The sequence below is a fragment of the Lissotriton helveticus genome, chromosome 6 (assembly GCF_964261635.1).
Source record: "Lissotriton helveticus chromosome 6, aLisHel1.1, whole genome shotgun sequence".
Taxonomy (NCBI): Eukaryota; Metazoa; Chordata; class Amphibia; order Caudata; family Salamandridae; genus Lissotriton; species Lissotriton helveticus.
Window position 1 is genome coordinate 1,636,326,469 of NC_136067.1, and position 25,452 is coordinate 1,636,351,920.

General features: G+C 49.5%; 1 protein-coding gene across 2 annotated transcripts in view; it reads right to left on the bottom strand.

The window, feature by feature from the left end:
- The window catches only part of PSME4 (proteasome activator subunit 4), a 1,411,622-nt gene that overhangs the window by 213,978 nt on the left and 1,172,192 nt on the right, over window positions 1-25,452 (bottom strand). For both annotated transcript variants that reach the window (XM_078649478.1, XM_078649477.1), the window contains one exon: window positions 8,789-8,917. In XM_078649478.1, the coding sequence (XP_078505604.1) occupies window positions 8,789-8,917 (129 nt within the window). The remainder of the gene's footprint in view (window positions 1-8,788; window positions 8,918-25,452) is intronic.

Genomic DNA, 25,452 nt, shown 5'->3' on the forward strand with positions numbered 1-25,452 from the left:
CATAGAAGGTGCCGCCAGCTGAAGCCCTTCAGTAAGGAGGTTCGTCTTATGAGTGACAGTAGGCAGATCGAGGTCAAGGGCCTCAGCTACTCTACGGAGCACCACAGAATAAGTGGTACCCTCCTCCATGACAGCAGGAGGAGACATAAAACCCGGCTCAGAGGAGGGGTCAAAGCCACCTGCAACCTCCTGCCTACACATGTTCGGACTCGTACTGCCGTGCAAGAGGGTTCTCCGACCCCTCCCAGTCATCCTCCTCCTCCACGGCCCAAGGCACAGGCGGCAGCGGCGGGGGAGGCACAGGAGTAAACATATGCTCCAACTGCGTTGGGAACAGTGCCGGCCGGCGCCGATCCGTCTCCATGTCCCAATTCGGGTCCCAAGCTGGGGCAAAATTGCCCGGAAACTCGGGCAAGGGCGGAGGTGGAACGAACGAGCCCATGCCGGTGGCAGGAACAGAGCCGCAGGGGGCGCCAGGCCGTAGGACCCTGTGGCGCCAGGGCCGGAGCTGCCGGCGGAAGACCTTGCGGCTCCGGGGCCGGAGCCGCCGGTGGCAAGCATGGGCCCTCCATAGGGAACGCGGGGGCCGAAGGCGCACCAGCCGGAGCCCTAGGCCTGAAAAGGCAGTCCATGGCGGCAAGAAGCTCTTGCACCTGAGCCGGAGTCGCCGACTAACCCAGATAAGGTAGGTAGACCGCGGGACTCCCAGGCCTAATGAAGCTGCAGGGCAAGGACCCCTGGCCCCCTCGACCGCATCCGAAGACCGATGGGGGACGTCGGAGAGCGAACACGCTTCTTCGACTTTTTCTTGTGACGTCTCTTACCCGATTCCGAGGGCGAAGACTTCGACCCCGAGGAGCGGTGATGATGGCTCTGCGGACGGTCCCTTGAGCGACCCCTGAACCTCGAACGCCGCGGTGACGACGGCCTGGCTTCCAGCAGCTTTCGGGACCACTCCTGCAAAGCCTTTGCAGCCATGGCCAGACAGTCGGAACATGACCGGGAGTCATGGTCGCGCTCCAGACATTAGAGACAAACGCCATGGGGGTCGGCCACCGACATTGTACGGCAACAGACTCGACAGGATTTAAATCCAGGCATCCCTACTTGGCACCAGGAGTCAAAGACTCAAAAAGAGGAGAGACAAAAATCTCAAACATTTAGTCAAAAAATGACTAGGGTATGTGCTCTAACCGGATCTGCGCTTGCTGGCGCGGAAAAAGAAAGAACTGATGTCAGCGCGCATTGGTGGGGCCTAAGTAGTCTCTGTGACATCATCTCGGCGCTTACGACACCTGTGACGGACGCGGAGCCGCACAACGCCACCTACCGACGCGCAGGGGTACTGCTGACGAAAAACTTTCCAGATCCAGTCTGACGCCTGGGGATATTCTAAGGTAAGGTACCGTAAGGAATCTATCACTAACGTGTCTCTTTCAGATCTGGTCATACATTGGGTGACTTTCACCTGTTCTCCTCATCAATCAGTGAGTTACTTTATAGTAGGTAGACAAATCCTGGAAGATTGCTTGCACAGGGACAAAGGGCTACATATCACTTAGAACAGGAAGACTCACCTGGTCAAGGTTAGTTTAATGTCCCTACGTTTGGGGGGGGGGGTTATGTAGGAGAGTGGGGTCTGCAATCCTATGGTCACCCCAGATGTTTGCTTTTTGCTTCACTGGTTTACGACTTTCCCTGGCTGTGGGCCTGCTAATCAGACCCACAGCCTAGCTGTTCGCTCTCTAAATTGACAACCATGTACTTTAGGTGCATTTACCAATTGGTACTGGGCCACCTTATCAGTCCCTGTACAGTGTACCTTAGGTATCCAGGGCATAGGTGTAGCCAGGGCCTACCAGGGGCTGAAGCATGTATTATGCCACCCCTGGATGGCCATCCAAAACTGACACAACTGGCTGCAAGACAGATGGGGCAAGGTGGTGTAATCACCCTTTGCTATAGATATAGTATACCTATATCTAACCCTAAAATGGACACATATATTCCTATCAGTCACTCCTATGGCAGGCCTTATCAATCCTGAAGGCAGAGTGCTTGGAATTATGTGAGATGGTGCTCTGGCATGAGCTGAGCCCGTCTGCAGCTTGCGGAACCAAGTCCTAATAGCTGTTCCATGATAACGCTATACCATATACTCTTAAGTGCATTATCAACCTTGCGGTTAAATGCTAACTCTGGTATAACATTATCAAAACATGTCGAGTAAGGTGTCATACGAATTGGAATACTACCCCCTCCCAATTCTGGCGACGGGGGTAGCATTCCACCCTTCTAGAGGGGCACGACATGTATGTAACTGAGAACCCCGGTTAAAGTTAACTCGAGCCTTGGCATCACAAAATGGATGCTGCCACCACAGACACAAGTCTGAACTTCTGCTGCTGGGAGTCCTTCCAGTGAGGGAGGCTTGGACACAGGGTTTCCTGCCTTGGGAGGTGCTAGCACCACCCCAGGCAGGATTTTGTGTATTGGGTAGGACAGGACTGAAAGGAATGAGACATGCCTGGGGCACACAAGGTGTCCTGTGCATACACCGGTTCAAACCAGTTGCTGGGGCATCCCTGCCCCAGCTCTGGCGCGAAACCGGACAAAGGATAGGGGGTGTAGCCACCCCCCTTCCTGGTCCCACCCAGGGGAGGGACCTAGTCAGTAGTGCAGCCCCCTTTAGGAGAATAAAGGTAGGAGCTGGTCCCATTCCAAATTAGATTATCCTGAACAACTTTACAAGAAGAAACTCTGGACTTCGACGTTCTGCTCCACAGAAGACTGAAGAATCTCCCTTGTGGGCAAGGAGTGTCCATCCTGCAACTGCAGGCACCATCAAGCGTCCAGCGGCTTCACTTTGTTGTCTTCCCTCGAGGATCCAGACTTCAGAGCCCGACGAGACCCGGATTCCCAGACCTCTCCGACCTTAGCTCACATCTGCAGCAAAGCTGAGACCCGTGGGTGCGACGAGACATGTGGGACCGGCCATCTTGAAAGAAACTGCACTTCGCTTCCAGCACGACTCCCGAGGTAAACTCGACCAAGTGCTTTGGGGATTGAGAAGCCCCAGCCCCGAGCAGCCCCTGCACCGAAGATCAGCCCTCCAGCTTCCACGAGATCTGCGTGGGGCCCTTCTGCTTGTTTGCTGCTCGACGCGTTGTCTGGTCACTTGCCGGCTGGCTAGTGGCCTCCTAGACGACGAACTTTGAAATCTTCACTGCTGGTCTGGTTGCTCCAGAATGGCCCTTGCTCCCTTCCAAAAGAGGGGCACCCCGGACTCTCCTAGTCCGCACCAGACGCCTTCTCCACTCACCGCGTGGGTTGCCTTTGCCAAGGCCTGTTGACTCCAATCCCGGATCAGACACCGCCGACAGCGAGAGCCTGCGTGGGACAGCTCGTGCCTTCATCATGGTCGTCGAAGACACCTCCTAGTCCACGTGGCTGCAGAGTCAAGCGTCCAGTCTTCACTTGATCGCGACAACGACATCTGGTTCCTTCCTGGTTCCACTCCAGTCACTGGCTAGTGACTGTGAACATTGTCCCCTCTGTTTTCAGGTCTTCAGCATCTCTGATCCACCCTTGGATCACACCGGACATCTTCCTCCTGGTCGCCTGCAGCATCTTTTCCTCCAGGCTCCATAGACTTCAACGCCGGAACCCGACACGACTTTGCACCTATGCACCCGCAGCCCGTGGGTGAGGTAACAAGAGCATTTCGGTGCCCAAGGGTAGATTGACTCTCCTAGTGTCCAGTTCCACAGTCGTTTTAGTCCTAACTAGTCAGGATTGTCCGTACTTACCTTTTACTTGAACTGTACTGTCCATAGACGTTGTTACACATCTCGCGTGTGAGTTCACACTCTGCACACGCGTTCCGTGGGCCTCCTATTACTTACCTAGAGTTAGGGTAGCGTGGTCCCAACGATCCTACAGCCTCTGGACAGCTCCATTCCTTCTATCGACTTTCACATTCCATTTACTTAGTATATGGTTTGCCGTGCCCCTAGGGCACCATTGTAATTTTGTGCAACTTATCGTATTTTTCCTAAGAGATTGTCATGTGCTTAGCCCTCTGACCTCATAAAGAGTTCAGAGGTGTTTGTTATTAATAAATATACTGTTTATTTTCATAACAAACTGTGTGGTGTCCTTTCATCTGGTATTCAAGGGGTTATACTGTGGTAAAACAGCTGGTTTCACATGCCAAAAGAGTTTAGCCTAAGACTGCTTTGTCCATGCTACCATTAGGATAGCTGGTCTATAAGGTTGACTTACAATCAATCACCATAAGGGTTGTTTGGACTGATACAAGGTGATCACTAGATCTAGTGAGCATCATATATCAGGCCAACTTCTCACACCAGCTCCTACCTTTATTCTCCTAAAGGGGGCTGCACTACTGACTAGGTCCCTCCCCTGGGTGGGACTAGGAAGGGGGGTGGCTACACCCCCTATCCTTTGTCCGGTTTCGGGCCAGAGCTGGGGCAGGGATGCCCCAGCAACTGGTTTGAACCGGTGTATGCACAGGACACCTTGTGTGCCCCAGGCATGTCTCATTCCTTTCAGGCCTGTCCTACCCAATACACAAAATCCTGTCTGGGGTGGTGCTAGCACCTCCCAAGGCAGGAAACCCTTTGTCCAAGCCTCCCTCGCTGGAAGGACTCCCAGCAGCAGGAGGTCAGACTTGTGTCTGTGGTGGCCGCATCCATTTTGTGATGCGAAGGCTCGAGTTAACTTTAACCGGGGTTCTCAGTTACATACATGTCGTGCCCCTCTAGAAGGGTGGAATGCTACCCCCGTCGCCAGAATTGGCGAGGGGGTAGTATTCCAATTCGTATGACACCTTACTTGACATGTTTTGATAATGTTATACCAGAGTTAGCATTTAGCCGCGAGGTTGATAATGCACTTAAGAGTATATGGTATAGCGTTATCATGGAACAGCTATTAGGACTTGGTTCCGCAAGCTGCAGATGGGCTCAGCTCATGCCAGAGCACCACCTCACATAATTCCAAGCACTGTGCCTTCAGGATTGATAAGGCCTGCCATAGGAATGACTGATAGGAATATATGTGTCCATTTTAGAGTTAGATATAGGTATACTATATCTATAGCAAAGGGTGATTACACCACCTTGCCCCAGCTGTCTTGCAGCCAGTTGTGTCAGTTTTAGATGGCCAGCCAGGGTGGCATAATACATGCTTCAGCCCCTGGTAGGCCCTGGGTACACCTATGCCCTGGATACCTAAGGTACACTGTACAGGGACTGATAAGGTGGCCCAGTACCAATTGGTAAATGCACCTAAAGTACATGGTTGTCAATTTAGAGAGACAACAGCTAGGCTGTAGGTCTGATTAGCAGGCCCACAGCCAGGGAAAGTCGTAAACCAGTGAAGCAAAAAGCAAAAATCTGGGGTGACCATAGGATTTCAGACCCCACTCTCCTACATTGTCCCCCTGCATCGCCATGGCGGTTCCCACGTCCATGACCACGTTGAGGCCTGTGGCTGGACGAACGTGTGGGGTCGCCCCTTCCTTGGCCACAAAAGGGGCGAAAAGCAGAAGTTTGCTGGTGCTGGCCCGAAAGGCCCAAGGACTTGGCCGTAGCCCTGGAGTCCTTGTAACGCTCAAGAGCACTGTCTGCTTTGTCGCCAAAAAGGCGACGGCCATCAAAGGGCATGTCCATGAGCGTGTTCTGGACATCACTTGAAAAATTGGTGGACCTCAGCCAGGAGTGGCGACGGATTGCCACCTTCGTGGAAATCGCTCTGCTCAGCAAGTCCGTGGTATCGAGTCCACACCGGATGGAATACCGTGCCGCATCTCGCCCCTCAGCAAGAGCCTGGGCGAGCCGTGTCTTGGCCTCCTCCTTCACTGATGTATATTTTGAGAACAAGGGTACCCCATAAAGCGAACCTGGGGTGAAAACGTATTTAAGGAACAGTGGTTCAGGGGTGGCCTAATAAGGTCCTTGAGAGAATATCTGCAGTGTATAATTAATTAACACTTAGGGAGCTTGAGGTGTAGGTAGACATAAACTCATTAGTTTATTCTCATTTTCTAGCATATAAAAAAATATATATCAAAGACGTTTCAGGTGCTCATATTGGTGACAAAGTGCAGAACGTGACATAAGTGAACATAGTGAAGACGAAAGAACACGTCACACAACAACAAGGTATAAACCACATAAATATATACAGTAGAGTGGGGGTATTTCCTTGGATAGGTCGACGGCGTTTCGATCTATAGTGATTTTAGATCATCCTCAGGACTGATGAGCTTCCTGAAATCTCCAAATGAATTGGTGGGCGTGATAAATCAATTCAAGATTAAAACGGAGTCCTCGAAAAATACAGCGGTCAGATTTATTATCTGATTTTCTATACAATTATAATCCATCGGTCATTGTGACAGTAGTACTGCAGTGGTGATTAAATATTCGCTTGAGTCGAATTTAAAGTTCTATGATTTTTGGATCGGTTAAAATTAATGATGGTATGTAGGTCTCTGGAGTAAATTTTAATAAGCCCGTGGTCCGTAGTTGGAGGTCCGAAGGGCGGCTCACTTGCTTCTGAGGAGAAGGGTTCGTCCTCGAAACAAATCGCCTCGACTTAATCAGGGCGATTCGGGAGCTGCAGGGTGGAGTCCGGTCGTCTCGTTTCCTCGCTGCTCTCACGAAGAGAGCAGCGAGGAAACGACACGACCGGACTCCACCCTGCAGCTCCCGAATCGCCCTGATTAAGTCGAGGCGATTTGTTTCGAGGACGAACCCTTCTCCTCAGAAGCAAGTGAGCCGCCCTTCGGACCTCCAACTACGGACCACGGGCTTATTAAAATTTACTCAGGAGACCTACATACCATCATTAATTTTAACCGATCCAAAAATCATAGAACTTTAAATTCGACTCAAGCGAATATTTAATCACCACTGCAGTACTACTGTCACAATGACCGATGGATTATAATTGTATAGAAAATCAGATAAGAAATCTGACCGCTGTATTTTTCGAGGACTCCGTTTTAATCTTGAATTGATTTATCACGCCCACCAATTCATTTGGAGATTTCAGGAAGCTCATCAGTCCTGAGGATGATCTAAAATCACTATAGATCGAAACGCCGTCGACCTATCCAAGGAAATACCCCCACTCTACTGTATATATTTATGTGGTTTATACCTTGTTGTTGTGTGACGTGTTCTTTCGTCTTCACTATGTTCACTTATGTCACGTTCTGCACTTTGTCACCAATATGAGCACCTGAAACGTCTTTGATATATATTTTTTATATCCTAGAAAATGAGAATAAACTAATGAGTTTATGTCTACCTACACCTCAAGCTCCCTAAGTGTTAATTAATTATACACTGCAGATATTCTCTCAAGGACCTTATTAGGCCACCCCTGAACCACTGTTCCTTAAATACGTCCTCCTTCACTGAGGCCCAGACACTGTCGCATTGAGCCCAGGTATCGGAGGGTGCGGGACCGGATGAGACGCCTGCCGCTCCGGCGGAGCCGCGTGGGTGGAGCCACCCGAACTCTCGGCCGGGTCGCGCGACCGGCGAGGGGAGTCATAAGAGCGATGTCGTCTCCTCCACTTCTTCTTGGAGTGCCTCGACTTACCCGAGGACTTGGAGCCTGACGAGTGGTGGTGGCTCGACAAGCGGCGTTGGCTTCGGCTCCGCGACCGGTCCCTCGTCTTCCTACTCGACCGGGACCTCAAGTGGCACGTAGCCGACTGCCTGAGCTCGAGAAGCTTACGGGACCGCTCCCGCCTAGCTTTTGAGGTCAATGCCCGGCAGTCAGGGCATGACTTGTCGTCGTGGTCGGCCCCGAGTCAGTAGAGACACCGGCGGTGCGGGTCAGTCACCGACATCAGCCGGTGACAGGCATCGCACGGTTTGAACCCAGGCATCCCTACCGGCACCATATGTCGAATCGAAAAAGCCAAAATAGGCCAAAAAGTTAGTAAAAAAGTGACTAGGGTACAAGCTCTTCCGGGATCTGCTCTTGCTGGCGTGGAAAAAAGAATTACTGACGTCAGCGCGCGAGGATGGCGTCTAAGTACTCCGACGACATCATCCCAGCGATCACAACGCCGACGACGAACGCGGAGCTGCACACAACGCCTACCGACGCGCAGGGGTACTGCTGACGAAAACTTTCCGGATCCAGTCTGACGCCTGGGGATATTCTAAGGTAAGGAATCTAACTAACGTGTTTCTTTTAGATGTACTATCCCTTCAATGGCTGGCAGTAGAAGTGACAGCCAGATGCAACACTTCCTGCATTAAACACAAGGCACTGCACACTCCTCTTTGCTTGTGTACCTAACTGAAATAATGAGAATTCCCAGCACTAAACGGAGTTCAGAAAACGCTCAATCCCTTCCCCTGGAGCCCCCCACCTTCAAATGAGGCCGATTCATGAGACTGTCATTCTCCGGAAGTGCCACAAAAATTGGAACTCCCTCCCTACGACCTTTAGAATTACCTCATACCATCCTACCTTCAAAAAAGAACTCGAAGCCTCCTCTTTTAAAGACACTTGGACTAAATCTTTTTACTCCCAATCACTCTCAAAAGTCTACTTTCATTTTTTCGATGAGGCAAAGGGCCAAGACTGATTTGCATATAGCTATATCTGAACTGGGGTGGCGAAGTGAGCTAAAGAATGATGATGGATTTAACCCAGATCTGCGACACAGGATTTTATTTAAAACATTATGAAAAAAACAACAACCATAATTAAAAGTATTTCCAAAGTGTCTTACCTGTTGCAAAGCTTGAAGCACCGATGTTGCTTGCTCGGGGTACAACAGTCCCTGGGACATGAGTGATAAACATGTTTTTGCATCTCTTTTCAGCTCATCATAGTTGTTATCGTTTTCTACTGGTGCGATCTACAGAAGACAGATGTGACAACAATCCAAACAAACATTTTTTAAGAACATAATCACGCAATTATTTATTAAGTCTAATTCGCAAATTGTTGCTCTTGTACATACAACTGCGTTATTGTCAACACGAAATATCATGGCAATATACCGACCTGCAGTCCAATACTTAAACTGGTTTATGCATAGCTAACCACGATTTGCAGGTCAGAGGCAGTCCGAGCTAGTTACAGAAATCTAGCCTAGCAGACGGGAAACTATGGTGAGTGGGGTGGATGGGCAGGTTTGGGGTGGATGGGCAGGTTTGCGATGGATGGGGCAGGTTTGGGATGGATGGGGCAGGTTTGGGATGGATGGGGCAGGTTCGGGGTGCACGGGAGAGGCATGGGGAGGCAGAAGAAGACTGCTGCAGGCTAAACGCTGGTGGATAGCTTTGTTTTAAGCAGTAATTAACAAGTTACTTTCGGTAACGTCTTTTCCGGGAGAGACTTTACATGGGAAGCTAAGAAAGGAATTAGTTACTTACCTGTACACTGTAGTTCTCCAGTATTATCTTTCATAGATTCACATGCTTGTATCTTCCCCGTCATCATGGTGGGAGTCTCATGGTAACAGAATGACCAAAGCAGTATCATAGAGAAGAAAAAACTGCATAGAAAAGCCCATAGGGACTGTATTATTTGGTAACCAGATCTCCTCATTGTTTGGTCCAAAAGTCAGCCAATCAGCATTACTGCCCTGACCTCACACTCCCCAGCAGAACCTTCCTGCCTCAGATTTCCAGCCCCGAGTGCGAGACATGGATAAATACAGAGATAACAGGTTCTACCTGAGAAACGGGGAGGTGGGTGGGCGCATGTGAATCTATGAAAGATAATACTGGAGAACTATAGTGTACAGGTAAGTAACTAATTCCTTCTCCAGTATTACATCTTATGTAAATGTAAATGTATTGTATTTATATAGCGTACTTCTACCCGGATGCCTCGTAGTGCTGTATTCATACCGCTGTGGAACCCATCCTGGCTTTCCTGTGAAATGTCCACTCCTGGGCACCCCCAAGGTGAAGCCAGGCATCCAAGCGCTGCTGGGGCCATTGTGGAGATTAAGCAAGCTATTGCCCAGAGTCACAGAGTGGGACCCATGATTAGACTAGGCACAGAGGCAAGAATTATCAGTTCCGGGGAAATTGAGTCCAAGAGCCGCCGAGGCGGGAATTGAACCCTGGTCCCGGGCCAGACCTCTGCATCAGGGTCTGACGCTCTAACCATTGCACCATCAGGATTCAAGCAAGCCGGGCCGAAGACGGCTGTAATGCCAGAAACCGGTCCCCGGAAGCTTGTTTCCTTCCCAGTGTAAGAATTGGCTTTTGTAGTTTGGTTTGCCCTGTTCCCATCATGCACTGGGACAGGAACAGACTAATTTGCATACAGCCAGGTTCTGAAACTGGGATGGTGCAATGAGCTAAAAAACGGTGTTGGATCTAGCCCTGATCTTTTGACTGGGTGAGAGTATTCTGCTTAATTCAGAGACTCTGTCCCTCACCACCCCTTGTTGTAAATGCTCTAACCATTGAGCCACGCTTCTCCACTTCTTTCATAGATTCACATGCTTGTATCAGAGTAGCAAGTAGTACCCAAAATCTGGAGTGTTTCCATGGTAGAACTCAGCAGAATGGTTCTGTTGCTTAGATACTTTTAAAACATAATTTGAATATACGCATAGCAAATAAGAATAAAACCGAACATCATTCATAGCATAGCGTACATGGTAATTTCTTCAAAGAAAGACTTATTAAACCATCTATACTATAATAGACTTAAAATATATACTGTACATAATATAAACACAGAGCAAAGAATACCTTATTGGAACAGACGTCTCAGAACAGCGTGTCCCACTGCTGTGTCCTCTTTCCACGCAGTGTCCAGACAGTAGTGCTTGGTAAATGAATGCACACTCGTCCACGTTGCCGCTCTGCAGATGTCAGGCAGAGACACTCCTGCAAACAATGCCATAGATGTCGCCATCTTTCTTGTGGAGTGAGCATTCACCCTGGAACGCAGCAGCTTTCCAGCTTTTTCATGACATTTAATAATTGCCGACGATATCCATCTGGCAATACTCAGTCTTGACAGAGGCAGACCTTTTCTCTGACCCTCAAACGCAACAAGTAATTGTTTCGATTTCCGAAACGTTTTTGTTCGCTCAATGTAAAATTTCAAACACCTGGAGATATCCAAGGAGTGTAGAGCCCTTTCTGCATCAGAAGAATGCTGAAAAAAGTTGGCAAAATAATTGGTTCATTAAGATGGAACGAAGTTGGAACCTTGGGTATAAATTTCGGATTTGTACTTAGTATCACTCTGTCCTGACGAAATTGGAGAAAAGGCTCTTCCACTGAGAAGGCCTGAATTTCGCTAACTCTCCTCGTCGAGGTGAGTGCTAGAAGCAGAGCTGTCTTCCATGAGATAAATTGTAAGTCTACCTTGTGTATAGGCTCGAATGGTGGCCTCATAAGTTGTGCCAGAACTGTATTGAGTTGCCAGGGTATTGGCGGCCGTTGAACGGGTGGAAAAGCTCTAAAGAGCCCTTTGACAAATTCTTTGATTAGTCTGTGAGACCAAAGAGACAGCTCATTCGGCACCCTCCTGAATCTTGATATTGCCGCCAAATGCACTTTTAAAGAGACATGAGACAGGCCTGCTTTTGATAATGACAGCAAGTAAGGCAAAATACCTTCAGGGGGTACTGTAAGCGGGTGAAGTTCTTTACCAGCACACCAGTGACAGAAACGTGTCCATTTCGCTGTGTACGTTTTATTCGTAGACGTAGCCCTAGATTGCGATATGTCCCTGCAATCGTGCGGTATGATCATGGACTGGAATTCTCGCTCATGAGGTTCCATGCGTATAATTTTAGCGATGTCAGGTCCGGGTGTAGAATCTGGCCGTTGCTCATTGATATGAGGTTCTGGAACGTCGGGAACTGCAACTTGTTGCCCTTTGAAAGATGTAGCGGGTCTGAAAACCATGCTTGTCTCGGCCAAGCTGGTGCCACCACAATAACCTGACATAGTTCTGATCTTATATTGCGAAGCACTCTTGGAATCAATGGAAATGGAGGAAACGCATACGCGAACATTCCCGTCCAGTCCAGGTGAAACGCATTTCCTTTGGAATCTTGTTGAGGGTACCTGGACGCAAACTGCTTGCATTTTGAGTTGTCCTGCGTCGCGAACAAATCAAACATTGGTGTGCCCCATTTTTGAAACACTCTGCGAAGCTGGGTGTTGTTCAGCTCCCACTCGTGCGACACACTCCCCGTGCGACTTAGGATATCTGCCCTTGTATTGAGAATGCCCTGAATATGTTGTACCTGAATAGAGATGTCTTGTCTTATCAGCCATTTCCAAATCCTTTGCGCCAGCATGGAAAGCTGTTTGGACCGTGTTCCCCCTTGCTTGAGGAGATAAAACATTGTCGTGGTGCTGTCTGTCTGCACAAGCACCGACGATCCCTGAACTCTGGGTAGAAATGCTTGAAGCCCCAGAAAAACCGCTTTGAGCTCCAACATATTTATGTGAAGTTGCGCTTCCCATTCCGACCAGAGACCCTGGATTTCCAGCTCCTGAAGGTGCGCACCCCATCCTTGCAGTGATGCATCGGACGTCATCACATATTTGTGACTCTGTGGTTCGAAAGGCAGACCCTGATTCAAGTTCTCCCGAATCTTCCACCATGACATGGCCACCTTCATTCGATGAGATATGATGATCCGATCTTCGAATGTCCCTTTCAATTGCACCCACTGCTCGTCTAGCTGTTCCTGTAAAGGTCTCATCCGAAGACGGCAGTTTGGAACCTAGTGGGATACAAGATGATATCATTCCCAACAAGGATTTGTATATCCTCACAGAAGAGAACCTTTTTGCTCGCAGAGAGGTTGCTAGGCCCATAATTTTTTTGATCCTTTCCTTCGAAGGATATGCTGTCGCTTCCTTTGTGCATATCCATGCTCCTAGGAATTGAATGCCTAGTGCTGCGATCAGTGATGACTTTTCTGAGTTGATCCGCAGGCCTAACCGTTGAAACAGTCTGATGCAGCAATTTAGGGATGTCTTGGCCTTTTTGAAGGATGGACCTGTCACAAGCCAATTGTCGAGATATGGGTAAATGCAGTGACCCTTCAACCTTAAGTGGGCCGCCACCGGGGCTATGCATTTCGTAAATACCCTCGGGCCGATTTGAGGCCGAATGGCAACACTTTGAATTGAAAATGGCGACTCTCCACAACAAACCTCAGATACTTTCTGTGCTTTCGATGAATTGGTATATGGCAGTATGCATCCATAAGATCCAATAAAGCCATGAAGTCCTTCCTCTTTAGCAGGAGAAGGATCTCTTGCAGCGAGAGCATTTGAAAGGGAATTTTCTTTATGTATTGATTTAGATCCCTCAAATCCAATACCTGTCTCCATTTTGTAGTTTGCTTCTTTTTGATGAGGAAGAAATGTGAATAAAAGCCTTTCCCTCTGTGATGTCGAAGAACCTCCTCTATAGCCCCCTTTTGTAGGAGTGAAAGGACCTCCTTTTTCAGCTCCTGAGAATGTTGATGGTGTCTGAACACCGGGGGATGCTCTGGTGGGATTTGCACAAACTCTAGGGTATGGCCCCTTTTTATTACGTCCAAAACCCATTTGTCCGATGTTATGGACAGCCAATTTTTGAAGAATAGAGACAGATAGTGGTCATTTTCAGGAACTTGCTGAGTGGAGATCGCCAACATGAGATCATTGTCGTCTATTAGACTGCTGATTCTTTCCTCTGTTAGAAGACTTGCCTCTGGGCTGCTGCTGAAAGGAAGAGTTGGAAGACCTATATTGTTGACCTGTATTCAATTGCCTATAGCTCTGCTGGTTATAGGGCTGATACCTGTTGGATTGATATGTAGAACGCTGATTGAATTGGCCTCTCGCATCTCTTTTGCGAAAGGACTGAAACCTTCCTTGTTGAAGAGACCCCAGTGCTCTCGCGGTATCTGTGTCCGACTTAATACCCTGCAGGGCCTCATCTACATGCTTGCCGAATAGATTTTCGCCATCAAAGGCCATGTCGATAATCTTCGCCTGCACCTCAGGCCTGAACGAGGTGCCTTTAACCAACCCTGTCTTCGAAGAGAAACTGCTCCCGCCATGTGTCTAAAGGCCATAGAGGAGACATCCATGGCAACATCGATCGATTCCGAGGCTGATTTCGCTCCATCACGAAGGATAGCAGTTGCCTTTTCCTTCTTGTCCTCCGGGAGTGCCGCTAAAATGGGCGCCAAATCCGACCACATTTGTCTGTTAAAGCAGCTGAGTAGAGCCATAGCATTGGCTGCTTTAATAGTAGAGGCTGCCATCACTGCAAACCTTTTTCCAGCTCCGTCCATTCTCCTTCCCTCCTTGTCTGGCGGCACCATTGAAGTGGAAACTGGGTTTTTGGAGTTCCTTTGTGCCGCTTGTGTCAACACCGATTCTAGCCTAGGGTGTCCTATCAGGCTGGCCGGAGAAGACTCTGGTGCTCTGTATTTCTTTTCGATTCTAGGAACCGAAACCGCAATGGATGCCGGCGTTTTCAAAATGTTTAGACCTTCATCCCAAATATGTTGGATAATTGGGATTGATCGTGAAGACTTTCTAGCGCTGTCTTTGAAGTCGTATAAGAAACATTCCGTTTCTTGAACTTCCATCTCTAGATCGAATCTTCTAGCTGCCTTCTCTATAATGTCGTGGAATCCTCCAATATCCTGAGGAGGAGAAACGGATGGGGCCGGAGTAGGCGAGGGAGCTGACGGCAAAACATACTCATTCCATTCCTGGCCTCCCGAATTATCCTGTAGAAGCTCACCCTCCTCAGGCTGATCATCATCATCGGTGTCGGTCAGGTCGTCTCTGATTGTCACCACTGGTGGCGAACGTAGAGTCTGCTCTTGATGTGTATTTTGGGCCCCCGGAGGTTGCGCTGCAGGAGCCGGTGTAGATGGCAGAGGCGCATTTGCCTCTGGAAAACGACGATAATAGTCATTAATCATAAGCCTCAGGTCAGATACTAGAGATGTAGACATGGAGACTGACTCTTCTCTAGCTTCTTCCTGCTGTTCTTCATCCTCACCATAGTCACCAGTCTCCTGGAAAGATTCATACCTGGAGGACTTTGACTGAGTCCGTTCCTTAACTGAAAAAACGTCCTCCTCATCTGAGTCCTGGCTCTTTATTTTAAGCTGTGAGGGACTATAGGCCACTCCAGAAGATCCCTCCTCATCTGAGTCTTGCTCCAGCAGATTGGACGGAGGCAGTGGAGAAATCTGCGTCCACGACGTGAATTCCGCCGATTTACTTATCGTTGACGAACCCCTTGAGGATTGAAATGAACGGATGGAGATTAAGGTCTTCGACTTTGGCGATGTATAGGCCTTCGCCGTCGAAATCACACTCATCGTCGAGGCCGTTATCGTCGACGGAGCCATCGTCGACGGAGCCGCCGCCGTCAGAGCCATCGTCGACGGAGTCGTCGTCAGAACCATCGTCGACGGAACACTCGTCGACGGTGTCTCCGTCGTCGAGGTCGTCACTGTCGTCGTCGACGAGGTCATCGTCGACGGTTTCCTCGTCGACGAGATAGTCGAACTCGAGATAGTCGACGAGATAGTCGGACTCGAACTCTTCAGAATGTGAGGCCTTCCTCTTCTTAGGTGTTTGAGTAGCAGACTCCTCACCAGAATCTGAATCTGATGCGGCCTTCTTTTTTTGAAGCCACAACAGCAGACGAGCCTCTCTGTCCCTCAAAGTTTTAGCAGAGAAGGTTCTACAATATTTACAATCCTTGGCAATATGTTTTGGATGAAGACAGTATAGGAAGTCCTTGTGAGGATCTTCAGAGAAAAGCCTAGCCTTTCCACAGGATCTGCGCGGTCTGAAAAACCTCTTTTTTTGAGCTTTCAGCCATTTTAAGGCAAATAAACGACAGGCAATACCTTATCCAGAGGAAAATTCAGTTGAAAAAGGTCAAAAGTCCAGACTGGAAACAACAAACTGAGCAGAGCTCAGGGAGACTCCTTTCTCACACGAAGGCGGTTGGAAATCTGAGGCAGGAAGGTTCTGCTGGGGAGTGTGAGGTCAGGGCAGTAATGCTGATTGGCTGACATTTGGACCAAACAATGAGGAGGTCTGGTTACCAAATAATACAGTCCCTATGGGCTTTTCTATGCAGTTTGTTCTTCTCTATGATACTGCATTGGTCATTCTGTTACCGTGAGACTTCCACCATGACGACGGGGAAGATACAAGCATGTGAATCTATGAAAGATGTAATACTGGAGAATGTTAGGAATCTCCATCAGAAAAACTCTTAGTGTTAACTCTGGGTGTTTTAACTTGGTGGTGCATCCCAGAGGTAAACAGAACAGAACAGAATGAGGGGGTAGGGCAAAGGGAAGGAAACAATGTACGAGTTACTTACCTTCGGTAACGATGTTTCTGGTAGAGACAATTCTAGCCGCAGATTCCTTAACGTAGAATTATCACCAGGCATGAGACTGGATCCGGAAAACTTTTTGCCACAGCATCCCTGCGCGCCGGGGGGACGGCACCACGTGACTTCGCCCGGACGTCGTCCACGTCCATGACATCAGCGAGGATAGATAAGTCCCACCCCGGCACGCCTATGTCAGTTTTCTTCTGAGAACTTTTCCGCGCCACAACGCGGAGCCATCACAAACAAAAATTGTGAGAATACTAGAACAGTGTGTGAAAAAATGAGCTAAACAGAAAGGGAAAAAACGAATGGTGAAGAACAGCACCAACCAGAATAGTGCCAGGCACTATGGCACCAAAAGTCATGGTGGGAAAGAACAGAGCACAGCCACTGCAGGGCAAGCCTGCAAACAAATACAACAGCCTCCTTGGGGGCAGAAAGCATGTGAAAAATTGCACAGCAGACGAAGAAGTGTGCAACCACAGCCCAGAACAGAGAAAGGCACCAAGGCCAGAACGGAAGAGTAACGACAATTCACCCCCAGACAACACCAGCAAGGAGATACATCTCCTAAAAGAGCTAAGGGTCGAGACCCGGCCAAGGGATGGGGCTTCTCAATCCCCAAAGCACTCACTCGAGGGTACCTCAGAGGTCGTGCTGGAAGCGAAGTGCAGTTCTTCAAAGATGGCCGGTCCCACGTGTCTCGTTGCACCTACGGGTCTCAGCTGTGCTGCAGATGTGGGTAGAGGTCAGAGAGGTCTGGGAGTCCGGGTCTCGTCGAGCTCTGAGGTCTGGTTCCGGCATGAAGGACGACAAAGTGAACCGCTAGGACGCTTGATGGTGCCTGCAGTTGCAGGGTGGTCCTTGGCCACAAGGGAGAATTCTTTAGTCTTCTATGGAGCAGAACGTCGAAGTCCAGAGTTCCTTCTTGTAAAGTTGTTCAGGATAATCTAATTTGGAATGGGACCAGCTCCTACCTTTATCCTGCTAAAGGGGGCTGTACTATCGACTAGGTCCCTCCCATGGGTGGGACCAGGAAGGGGGAAATTACACCCCCTATCCTTTGTTAGGTTTCGCGCCAGAGCTGGGGCTGGAGTGCCCCAGCAACTGGTTTGAACATGAGTCCTATACTCCACTTCTGACCATAAGGAGGATTCCAAATCATTGCCCAAAAGACATTCCACTGGGAGGTCTGAACTAACTACAACTCTTTTGAGGCCAGTTACCCCTCCCCAGGAGAAGTTAACAACTGCCATACTGTGATTGGTAGTGACGTTGCTAGCATTGGTCACTAGGTAGTCTGAACCTAGTATGATCTGATCAGGGTCCACAAAGGCTGGTGTCACCATAGTGACACTGGCACATGTGTCCCTGTAGACTTGAGCCATTTTCCATTGATCAAAGGCGTTTGCCTGTACTTGCCCAGAGCACTGGGACTTACAGTAGGGGTCATATCCATGTCCCCACTACAAACAAGAACAGCCTGAGTAGGTATTCTGACTAAGTCAGAACCCACCTCAGTTCCCAGGGTTAACCCAACTATAGCCTTGGGGGGTACACTACCACTACTAACTGTACTAGGGGGTGCAGTTGCCTTAGGGGCAGTAGTGGTAGGAGCTGAGCCTTTCTTGGTGCACTCACTAAACCAGTGAGTCTTACTTTTACAGTACTGGCACCATGGTTTCTTCTGAACATCATTCTTCTTCTTTGGGGGATTCTGGGACCCACTCTCCTTAGATTGTTGGGGCCCTGTTGAAGACTTCTGGTCATTTTGTTGATTCTGATTACTACCCTTTTGGTCTGCTTTCTTCTGGCCACCACCCTGGTTCTGGTTCTGCTGCTTAACCCTGGTTCTGACCCATCTGTCTGCCTTCTTTCCCAATTCTTGGGGAGAGGTCAGATCTGATTCAATCAGGTGCTGATGCAACAACTGGTTCTGACAATTATTTAAGATTTGTTCTCTCATTATAAGATTGTACAATCCTGTGTAATCAGTAACTTTACTTCCCAGTAACCAGCCTTCCAAAGCCTTAGTGGCACAATCAACAAAGTCAGTCCAATCCTGAGCCTGAGTTTTCTGGGTGTCTCTGAACATCAACCTGTACTGTTCAGTTGTTAGGTCAAACCCATCAATCAGTGCATTTTTCAGGACTCGGTAGTCATTAGCATCCTCATCTCTAACAGTGAAGAGCTTATCTCTGCCTTTACCTTCAAAGGAGAGCCACAATATAGCTGCCCACGGACTCTGGGGAACCTGCTGTACTTTGCAGGCCCTCTCCAGAGCAGTCAGTCATCCATTTGTGGATGTCATCTCCTGTCTTATAGGAGAGCACTATTTTACTCAGGTGTCTATTATCAAAACTCCTGTCTTTATCCCTAGGGACACTGCTGCCACCAGTATTGTGCTGGCTGAATTGCTGGCTCAATAAGGATATACCCCTCACTCATGAAATATTAAAAGAAGCCTTAACATTGGACGGAAGACTTAAAGTCCCGTGGCTGAAGTACATTAATGATTGCCTGACCGCAATTGGCCGGCCAGATTCCACACCGGTCACTGGCTAGTGACTTTGAACACTGTCCCCTCTGCTTTCAGGTCTCCATCTTCATCGATCCACCCTTGGATCCCTCCGGACATCTCTCTCCTGGTCGCCTGCAGCATCTTTTCTTCCAGGCTCCATTGACTTCAACGCGGAAACCCGACGCACTTTCACACCTATGCACCCGCAGCCCGTGGGTGAGGTAACGAGAGCATTTCGGTGCTCATAGGTAGATTGACTCTCCTAGTGTCCAGGTATCCTGTAGTTTTAGTCTCAACCAGTCGGAACTGTCCTTATTTGCCTATTTCGTAATTTGTTCGTGCCCATTGACTTTGCATTGAAACCCGCGTGTGTGTTCAAACACTACACACGTGTCCCGTGGGCCTCCTGCTCCTTACCTAAGGTTAGGGTAGTGTAGCCCCAGCGATTCTACAGCCTCTGGGCATCCTCATTTCTTCTATCGTTTTACTTAAACCACTTACTTAGTATATGGTTTGCCGTGCCCCTAGGGCACCATTGTAAATTGTGCGACTTATTGTATTTTTCTTAATAGTCTTGTTATGTGCTTAGCCCTCTGACCTCATAAAGAGTTCAGAGGTGTTTGTTAGTAATAAATATATTGTTTATTTTCATAACAACCTGTGTGGTGTCCTTTCATCTGGTATTCAAGGGGTTATATGTGGTAAAACAGCTGGCTTCACATGCCAAAAGAGTTTAGCCTAAGACTGCTCTGCCCATGCTACCATTAGGATAGCTGGTCTATAAGGTTGACTTACAACCAATCACCATAAGGGTTGTTTGGACTGATACAAGGTGATCACTAGAACTAGCGAGCATCATATATCAGGCCAACTTCTCACACACACCCTCCTAGCACAAGGCAGAGCTATACAATAGCTACAAGTAGCCACGTAGGGTATGACATGTCCCAAAGAAAGTATGGAAACCACTCTTAGGGAAGACGATCCCGCATCGGAGAACAAAACCAAAAAACCTGCAGCAGAAACCACAGAAGGCTTAGTTATCAGCCGAAAAGTACACTCCTGCCAAAAAAGGGGCTGAACCAGCAGCCAACTGAAGAGAAGGGCCAACCAAGGGACCCGAGGGCACAGCGAACCACACAGAAAGTGTAACGGTCACTCCAAATACCAGATTCCAGGAGCAATGGGATAACACCATCCACCAAGTCCCGGCGAATCAACAAACTCGCCTACTGAGAAGGAGGAGGAGGACGGAGCCCCGCAAGGAGATGTTGAATGGCGGAGTCCGCTTGGGTGCTAAACAAAAGAACCCCATCAACGGGCAGGTAAACCAGACGCTTCCTAATATTCTCAGGAAAAACACCATCCAGCAACCAAGCATGGTGACGGAGGGCCACAGAAGTGGCCATAGCACCGCCAAGAGCATCAGCAACATCCAAGGCAGCAGGAAGAATAAACGCGGCCAACTCCCGACCGTCCAACATATGGTGCTGTAGATCAGCGCGAACACCCTCGTGGGAGACGCAAGACAGAAGGGACTCCACAGAATATAACAGGCTGGAGGAAGCCCTAGCCAACACACTAAGGGTGTTGAGCGCCCGCAAAGCGGCACTGGAGGAACCGAAGATGTTACGCCTCCATGAATCCAACCACCGGGCCTCCCGTGACGGAGGAAACACCACCACAGGCAAGGAAGGAAAAGCAGTCTGCAGAAGAGGGCCCTGAGTAGAAGGGTGGAAGGAAAGACAGACTGGGTCGTGCGGAGCAGGACGGTGGCGGTGCAGGAGCGGCTGAGGCACCGGATCACCCGTGGCAGGATGTCCGCAAGCCCCCAGAGGAGAGTTGTGGAGCGAAGCTTCGAATAGAAGAAGCAGCTCCCGTTCACCAGAGCCCTGGTGGAGAACTTCCAACAGGTGATCCGTAGGGAACGGGGTGCCAGCGGCCATGGAAATAGCCCAAACAAAGGCAACACTGGCCTCCGTAGGGCGCCCCGGGGAAGAAAGCAATTCCTCCGTTGGCGACGGCTGTAAACTAAGCAGTCCGTCCCAAAGTCCAGCCGGAGGAATAAACGGCCAGCCCCTGAATAGTGGGGGATCCATGGACGAGTGGGGAACCTGAGGGGCACCCAGGAAAGGCGGAGATGCCGGCGGAGCAACCAACCGCAAGCTGCGGAAGAGAGGGTCCGAGGGTGGAGGCCGCGGTGACGGTGAGGAGCCCTCCCTAGAAGACGCCGGCGAAAAAGCAACGACGCGGCGTCCCGTCTCCCGAGAAGAATAGACCAGGAGATGACTAACCTCCAGAGAGGAAGGAAACTCTGGAGATGAGTAGAGGACCAACGCCGGCACGGCGCCGTGGAGTCCACCACAGGCGCCAGAGTGGACATTGGCGGCGCCGAGTCGACCCCCACCACCACACGCTCCCTAGGAGAATGGGGTGGGGTCGGAGCCGGTTCGGCTAAGGAACGGAGCCAAAAAGGCGCCGGCTCGACCTCACACGAGGCAGCCGCCTGCGTAGAGGGTCGAGAGGGACTCGGGAAAGCACCACAGGCCCCGGCCTCCACCCGCGGCACCACCAGGACCGGGGAGGAAAGCCTTTGGGGCTGAAAAGGCGCCGGCTCAGCCTCCGGCGAGGCAGCCGCTTGCTCAGAGGACCAAGTGGGACTCTGGGGCGAGCCCGGATTCCCGGCGATGCAACATGGAGCCCCGTAGGGATTTGAGGTGAGGGAGGGACGCCGTAGGCCGAAGAGGGGAGCCCTGCAGGACCACAACTCGACGACTCCACCCTCCTACAACCTGAAGCCGAATCCGTTGGCGCCAGGGTCGAAGACGCCGGTGACTCTGCGGAAGATCCCACGCGAGGCAAGGGATCGGCAGAAGTCTCAGGAGGTGGAGGAGGTGCCAAAGAAGCCTGCAGAGCCCAGCATATGCTGTCATTTGGGCCCTAGTCGCCCCAATGCCGGGGAACGGCGGGTAGGGTGGCGACAAGCGAGGGCGCACGTCCAGAGGAAAACCCGCGCCCTCTGCTGAACGAGGACAGGGCCTCAGAGACAAGCTGCAGGACATACCAGCTGGTGAGCGTCGCCCTTGGGGCCGTGGCGTAGGGCGATGCCGCAGTCGGAATCGGTGGCTCCTGAAGTAGGGGACCGACGCTGGGACGACACCGACCTGGACAATCGGGCCAACAGCAATTTCATCCGGCGCTCCCGCCTGGACTTCGGTTTGAGGTGCTGACAAGAGTCGCAGTCCGTTGCGTCATGGTGCTCGCCCAAACACCACATACAGATGGGGTGAGGGTCCGTCGCCGATATCTGACGTGTACAAGAAGTACACGTCTTAAAACCCGAAGGCATTCGCACACTGTTACTAAACGCAAAGCGTGAAAAGAAGGCCTGAAAACAGGTCAGGGACTTGATCCGGATCCGCGTTGCACGCGGAAAACTGACGTTGGCGCGCCGGGGTGGGGCTTATGTGACCTTGCGGAGTCACACCCGCGGACGACGTCGGGACGGAGTCACGTGGTACCGCCCGCCAGGGCACAGAGAAGCTGTGGCAAAGAAAATTTTCTGGATCCAGTCTTACGCCTGGGGATAAGTCTATGTTAAGGAATCTGCGGCTAGTAGTCTCTATCAGTTGTGTGTTTTTACTGTACCGCAACTATTTCTTCAGCTCTCACTTTGTAAAGTGCTCCGATAATGTGATGGCCGTGTTTGTGCTTTATAAAACACTATACATAAATAAAGTCTAAGGAAAGACTTCCCAATGGGGCAAACTAAAAAAAGTTACAAGAAAAATTTTACAGAATTAATTCTGTTTATAAAACTCTCAGAATGGCAAGCGCTATTACGAAACATGTCACTTACATTTGGTAATTGTAGGAAGCTAGCTCTGTATATATTATACCAAAGTAAGGAATAGTGTGCACAGAGTCCAATGAGTCCCCAGAGGTATACAGAAGTATAACCTCTCTCTTTGTGGTAGTGTGAGCAAGCAGCATAAGGTACTTACCTGTAATCCTAGTTCTCTTCCAGGGGTAAACTCATCAAAGTCATAAGCACATAAATATTCCCGCCCATGTGCAGGACCCCAGAAACACATAATATATGTGTGAAAACATATATGTAGCTATATATATTTATATATGTAGCTATATATATTTATATATGTATATATATATATATATATATATATATATATATATATTAGCAGCCCGTCCCAACGTTGTCCGGGAGCAATTAGGCTTCAGGGCCCCCGCCCGCCCCGACGTTGTCCGTGGGTCCCCCGGATCCTTCCTCCATATATTGCAGTATTATACCTCTATGTTTACTTTGTACGCTTTTTGTAACCTGCACACGTAACTTTTTCCTCCTGTAATGCACCGTTTGGCTCACTTTTTTAATGCTCCGTTTGCTTCCTCTTGCTACCTGCACACGTCACTTTTTCCTCCTATACCTCTATGTTTACTTGGTACGCTTTTGTAACCTGCACACGTAACTTTTTCCTCCAGTAATGCACCGTTTGGCTCACTTTTGTAATGCTCCGTTTGTTTCCTCTTGCTCACGATTTTCATTTTTGCTTCATTTTTCCGCCGCTCCCCACTCCTAAATAAATAAATAAACTACCTCATCCGCCGCTCACTGCTCCTCCACGCCTGTCCACCGCTCCTCACCGCCTGTCCGCCGCTTCTCACCGCTCCTCCCCACGCCATGTCCGCCGGTCCTCCTCGCGCTCCTGGACACGTCAGGCACGCACGTCGCGGTCGCTTCTTCCAAGGGACTACTTTTTTTTCGGTAATTTTTTAAATAACGTATATTTATTACGTTTACATAGCCTATGTCCATCTGCACACCCTGACTATTACAACGATGTATCGGGTGTGTGGATTGGCGCTGTGGTTCCCGAGTTTACCCGCCTCAAAGGTTCAAAGTTCTTCCTTTATAATAGTAGTATAGATATATATATATAAATAAATATATAAAAACACACAATGCAGCCTTCCATAGTCATGCTGAACAATGTTGCAAGAAAATTCTTTGCACCCAAGTACATTACAATAAAGCAGGGAGAAATAAAGCCTTTGAAAATTGCTTTATTATACAGCAGAAAGGTAATCCTGCAAGGAATAATGAAAAACATTGTCAGCACATAGACTGAATTGTAAAAACATCAGTGTAGAAATCTGAAAAGCTAACCCACATAAACACTCACAATAAACTGGCACCGTGCCTTTAAGGCAGCCATGACCCCTAGCTTCCCATCATGCCTCAGGGGTGACCGTTAGGTCAGTTGTTCTTAGCGGATAACCGCAAACCATTTTACAAATAGACGTATTTATCATGTATACTTGCCCGGGAAGGCGGGTGGGTTGCTTATGACTTTGATGAGGATACCCCTGGAAGAGAAGAACAAGTTACTTACCTTCGGTAACGCTTTTTCTGGTAGATACTATATCTGCCTGTGGATTCCTCACCTTGTGAATACCCCCTTGCGTCAGCAACATTCGGAAATTCTTTTTTCGTAGCCTCGCGCCGACGTGGACTCCTGACGTCATAGAGACACGACCTCGCTCGCGACTCCGCTGACGTCACCGACGCCTATAATAGGCCCACGCCGGCGTGATGACATCAGTTCCGCCCTTTTTTTCCGTGCCATCGAGGCACACGGACGGACCAATGACAGTAGAAATATACAAGTATACACAGTACACAGTACTCAAGGCAAAACACACAGTGTTAAGCAAAAGCAGGAAAGCAACTGAAACATTTCCTTGACAACAAAATATATATATACTACATTACAGTAACTCTGGCATAGAAGAGTGGACAACGGGGAGGCGGGTGGGTCAGTGAGGAATCCACAGGCAGATATAGTATCTACCAGAAAAAGCGTTACCGAAGGTAAGTAACTTGTTCTTCTGATAGATACATCTGCCGTGTGGATTCCTCACCTTGTGAATAGAGTCCCACAGCAGTCCCCACTCCCGGAGGAGGGTGTCCACTCTTCTAGACCAGGAAATCCTGAAGGACAGAGCGCGCAAAGTGACCGTCCCTCCTCACTTCGGAGTCTAAGCAGTAATGCTTCGCGAAAGTGTGGAGGGAAGACCAAGTTGCCGCCCTACAAATATCCTCAACAGGCACACCTCTAGCCAATGCTGAGGTTGAAGACTTAGCTCTAGTTGAAGAACAAGTTACTTACCTTCGGTAACGATATATCTGTAAGAAACAGTAGTTAGTATTAGATTCCTTACCTTAGAATATCCCCAGGCGTCAGTCTGGATCCGGAAACTTTTGCGTAGCAGTACCCCTGCGCGTCGGTAGGCGTCGTCTGCAGGCGTCCCCTGCGGCTCCGCGTCGTCGGCGTCGTGCGCCGTGATGACGTCGCTGGAGTATATAGACGCCGCCTCCGCGCGCTGACGTCAGTTCTTTGCACACAGCTTTTCCGCGCCAGAACACGCAGAGCCATGTGAGAACCAACACTGGTGCCATTTGAAACTAGGGCCCTGAAAGG